The sequence below is a fragment of the Poecilia formosa genome, unplaced genomic scaffold (genome assembly GCF_000485575.1).
Source record: "Poecilia formosa unplaced genomic scaffold, Poecilia_formosa-5.1.2 Scaffold281, whole genome shotgun sequence".
Lineage (NCBI taxonomy): Eukaryota > Metazoa > Chordata > Actinopteri > Cyprinodontiformes > Poeciliidae > Poecilia > Poecilia formosa.
Genome location: NW_006800220.1, coordinates 732,140 through 737,248, shown reverse-complemented (window position 1 = coordinate 737,248; position 5,109 = coordinate 732,140). Strand labels below are relative to the sequence as shown.

Here is a 5,109-nt window from a genome sequence, read left to right as displayed (position 1 = left end):
TGAGAAGTATTGAGAAGAAAGACATGAAGTCCTGCTTTCAGACTGAAAATGTGTGCTCTTGAATTATGGCAGGAAAATTCCCCCATAGGAGGTGATCTTTAAATCTGGGGCGATCTGGAACAGGGTCAGGATATTTTGAATCAGGGAGGTAATCTAATGGCCTTTCTTCTTTTACATAAAAAACTAAATTGTTCAATCTCAACATTTGTTTTTGAAAGAATCTTTAATATTGACACACACCAGTTTATGAAAGTAAAGAGCCTTCAGGTTGTGTTAATACAACCTGAGGTATTTGACACTGTGTCACATTAAACCACAAACTTGTGTTCAGTCTCCTTTAGCCTACTACGGTCTTTACCAGATTAGCATATCCAGAGACTATTTTTCTTCTTTTAAAAAAATTGCTCAGGCAGAAAAAAGCATTTTTTAAAACACAAAATAGACTCTTAGCTGGATTCAGGTCTGGACTTTGACTTGGCCGTTGTAACACATGAACATGCTTGAAGCTACTCCCATCAGTTTCACATGTTTTGCAGTTCCTGAGGTTTTCGTCCAGCATCAGATCAACTCTGACCATCCATCAACTATAGAGTGGACTCCTGGTATTCATTGGGGTTAAAGGTCACAATGCCACCCACGAACAGCTGAAGTCCTCAAACTCTTGAGATTACATCTATAAAAAACTTTATAAATGGCAAATTTATTACTCCGAAACACTAAATATACCTCCAGAGGCATTAATATGCACAGTGGAAACCAGAAAAAGATTATAGATGATTTTTCTGCAAATAATTAGCAGAAACCATGTAGCCCTAACTCTGACCCTTATATACATATTTTAATTTGTAAAAAAAAAAAAAAAAACTTTAAACGTGTAATTTTTCTCATTTCTATATGTGTGTGTTGTCATGTCAGGAGTATCACAGGGTAAAATGATTGCTCTGCAAAGCTGCAGCACAGTAAAACCTTTATTTGACGCATTTCATTCAATAATTTCATAGGATTAGTTTGTTGCCTTCATCTTTTAGTTCACATTAAGCACAGCAGCCAAACACACTATATTAGACGACCAGGAAAAGCATAAGGGTTTGTTTGCTATGAATGAAGACAGCTGTGAGGAAATGTCGCAAACATACAGCAGCCTCTGTTACAAAACATTACCGCCCTCTGGTGGTGTATCACGGTACTGTTTGGTAGAGTATATGCAACCACATTTTCCAAATCGATTTAATTGATTATGTACCATCTGATCTTTATTTTTTCTTACTTTACACTATTTACAACATTTCTGAAAAAACAAGATGGAAAATGATCATTTTATTTGATGTGTTTTAAGGTTTCCACTTTCATTTACCATCTAAGACAAATCAGCAATGGAAATTGAAAATGGTACCATAATTAAAATAAGACTGACTCATTTTTGCTTTCTCTTAAAAGAAAAGCATAAGCTAAATACACACATGCATATCTTTTTAATTAAATCATATATACATATTTTAATTAGATCATTGGGAGATTTCTGTAAATAAATCTGTTTTTTCATCAAGCAACAGAAGATTAAGTTAATTTGTGTTTCTGTTTTTTTTATCTAAATATTTTTGAAGGGAATGCAATAAATGTAGTTGAGGAAATATTTCTGAACCATAATAATAAACTTACCAGAGGTGACAAGACGTCACTCAACTCCCCACCTGAGTCTAGAGTTAAATCCCAAATAAAACCATGAAAGTCCAAATTTGAGTCCAAAGACAAAGGTGTGCAATTCTTGAGTTAAGTCAAAATCCAAAACATTTTACAGATACATAATTTAATTATAGTAATAATTCTGAGATGTTAAAATTATTTTTAGCAGGTGCTTTGTTTGCCAGAACAACCTAAGTGAACAAAGTGAATATCAAAGTCGTCTTAAAATCATTGCCTCACCACACTAAACTGAAATATAAAACACCTTTAAATCAAATGGCTTATTAAAAATGATTAACAAGGTTTTAAATCAAAAGCCTTGGCAGTAATCAAATGGGGTCGGGGCCTCCTGTCAGCAGAAAGCCCCATGCTGGGCTCAGGCGTGTTGTCATTCGATAGGGAGGTTGAAGGTTGTCGTGCCTCATGGCTGAAGTGGAGGGGACAGGACAGGGAGGAGGTGGAAGGGTCTGCCGGGGATCTAATTTCAACACGACAGCGCTCCTAAAACATTTCGTCCACTGAGGGACAGGGCGCGATCCTGGATGTTCCTTCAACAAACAACTGGAGGCAGAGGTTGTGACCAGGCTGGACACAGCGGATCACATCGCCGGCTGGAGCGGGCAGCCAAAGGAAGGATTGCGTTTGTGTGACACACATAATGACAGGCGAAAAGACAGACCACCTGGTGAGCAGCAGGAGGCGAACAATGTGAATCCTCTTCCTCCAGGTAGTGTCTTTCAGCAGCTTGCTTTCCAAACAGTGAGTAGACTTTCTTCTCACACAACGTCTGAACACTACAGACACAAAATCTGGCAAAGTATTTTTCGTTCCTAGTGCAGTATCTCATTACACTTGAAATAACACAACACTGACTTACAAGTAACTTTTCAGTAGGACATAGGAGCTTGTTTTAAGTCAATAATCCCTTAAAATTTATGAAAATGTACTCGTTCCACCAGGTCTTGTTATAAGGGAAATAATCTGCCAGTGGAACAAGTACTTCTTCAATATTAAGGACTTATTGACCTACAACAAGCTCATATATCTTGCTGAAAAGTTACTTGTAAGTTTCGTCTTATTTAAAATGCACCAATCTATTTGCATTAGAAACTAAACCAAAAATACTTGGCAAGATTTTGTGTTTTTGCAGTGATCGAACATTTGCTTGCTGTTTTTCTTTGAAACTAAGAAAAATGAGTTAAGTGCACTAAAACTTATCAGGTCCAGTATCTAAAACTCTGCTGTTGATGGTCTCATCCCTCTGGTTTTAGACAGCGTCCACCTTCAGGTCCAGTTGTTCTACAAAGTCTCAGGTTGGAGGTTCATCTGATCTCTCCGAGGGATGGATAGTGGAGATCCAGAGGCATTCGAAGAAGGAGACAGAGGGAACGAGGGGAACACGGAACAGGACAAACATCTGAAGAACCAGCTCAACACCGAGGAGAAGGGAGAGAAGGAGAACAAAGGGGATGAGAACGAGAAGAGGAAAGAGCGGCGGCGTTCGGGGGCTCTGTGGCGGAGCGGCTGGGCTCTGAGTGAACGGCTGGCCATCAACGTCTCAGGAATGCGCTACGAAACCCAGCTTCGCACCTTAGCCCAGTTCCCCAACTCCATGCTCGGGGATCCCAGGCGGAGAGCCCGGTACTTTGACCCGCTTCGGAACGAGCTGTTCCTGGACCGTAACCGCGCCTGCTTCGATGCCATCCTGTACTTCTACCAGTCCGGGGGCCGGCTCCGCAGGCCCGCCAACATCCCCCTGGACATCTTCATGGACGAGCTGATGTTTTACGAGCTCGGAGAGGACATCGTGAACCGCTTCAAGGAGGACGAGGGTTTCCATAAAGAGGAAGAGCGGCCCCTGCCGTCCAACGAGATCCAGAGAAAACTGTGGATGTTGTTTGAGCACCCTGAATCCTCGTCTGGGGCCCGCATTATCGCCATCATCAGTGTGATGGTGATAGTGCTGTCCATCCTCATCTTCTGCCTGGAGACGCTGCCTGACTTCAAGAAAGAGGTTGGGAACATAATGTTCTGCCCCAGTGGGCCCTTTCCCTGCTGCCCAGGGCCCCACTGTCCTGCATGGGTCCAGCTCAGGTCCACTCAGTCACATTTACTCCATCAAGCACAGCACATTAAACAATGTCACATCTTAAAAACACAGCAAACACTGCTTTGTGCTGTTTTCTGACCACAGGCTAATTTGCAGACCCAGTCATTGGCTGGACCTAGGCCTGTCACAATAAGCAATATATGAATTAATCGCATGATAAATTAAAACAAACTCAATAATTTCCATTGGTATGATTTATTGTTTATCTCTATTTTTTTTTCTTTCTCCCAAAAACTGGATGATAAAAGTTTTCAGTTTGGTGTTTTGGTCTCAACCAGCTCTTATTTTGAAGGACAATTTTGTTTACAAAGACTTTAAAATTATTTTTGTCTGTTGTTTTGTTTATTTATTTTGGAAATTTAAAACGTCTTCCAGTGTTAAATGTTCGTTAGAATTTAAAGTTTACTGATCTTTGAGAAAGTTTTCTTGAATTATTATTTTGCCATTACCGTTGTATCGCGTAAAAATGGTCTGAAAACAACAATATTATCGTTTATCGCAATAACTTCTAATTTATCGTCTAGCAAAATGTGTTATTGTGACAGGCCTATTTATTAAAAGACAGCACAATGAAAATTAAAGATTCTTATCACACACACCCAACTGCTCCCCCTCTCCTGCACAGCTGACTAAATGTCTGCTCTGCCTCCTTAGCAGGCCTTCAGTTGCTGCAGAAACTGATTATAAAAACATGGGGATTTTTTACATTTTTGTTAAAATTGTCAATATGTTGTGACTGTATAATCTATGGGAGTGTTTTCATTAAGCAAATTCATTTTCGTAATTCCAATTTGAATACTTATGCAGTGATGGGATTGCAGTTACTCAGTGAAACACCTAAAACATGCAGGACGGCCCTGAAGACACCACGTGTCGGAAAAAGATTAATGCTAGAGGTGCACAGATTTATCAGCACCAATCTCCTTAATTTTGGGAGATTGGTGATCGGCCAGTTCTGGCACATGAGTCCGATCTGATCCATTGACCTCATCAACCTCAGCAAAGGTCTGAAAATCAGACCTTCAGCTCTGCAGTGACCGACCCACCAGGTCATGTCTGCATGTTTGCCGTTGTTTCCAACTCAGCAATTTTCTTGCTATATTTAGCAACATTTCAGGAAAAAAAAAAAACTGGAATCGGCCTAAATCCAAATCAGCAGGTCAGGCTTTTTAAAGATGGGTAATCAGCGACTGACCAGAAAACTGCACCACTAATTACTGGAAAAATCTCTTGGTTTTGGTACATTTCTAGATTTAGGTGGAAGAAAATTGATCTTTACTAAGTAATGAAGTTAACATGGGTTAACCCATGTTAAC

At 40.0% G+C, this 5,109-nt stretch overlaps 1 protein-coding gene across 2 annotated transcripts in view; it reads left to right on the top strand.

The window, feature by feature from the left end:
• The first annotated feature begins 1,769 nt into the window (after positions 1-1,769).
• Positions 1,770-5,109, top strand: part of LOC103151432 (potassium voltage-gated channel subfamily A member 1-like) — an 8,057-nt gene continuing 4,717 nt past the window's right edge. Inside the window, exons 1-2 of one of the 2 annotated variants that reach the window (XM_016681434.1) lie at positions 1,770-2,368; positions 2,955-3,697. In XM_016681434.1, the coding sequence (XP_016536920.1) occupies positions 3,026-3,697 (672 nt within the window). In that variant the 5' untranslated portion in view covers positions 1,770-2,368; positions 2,955-3,025. Of the gene's footprint in view, positions 2,443-2,954; positions 3,698-5,109 lie in introns of both variants that reach the window. The other variant, XM_007571490.2, reaches the window with a different exon arrangement.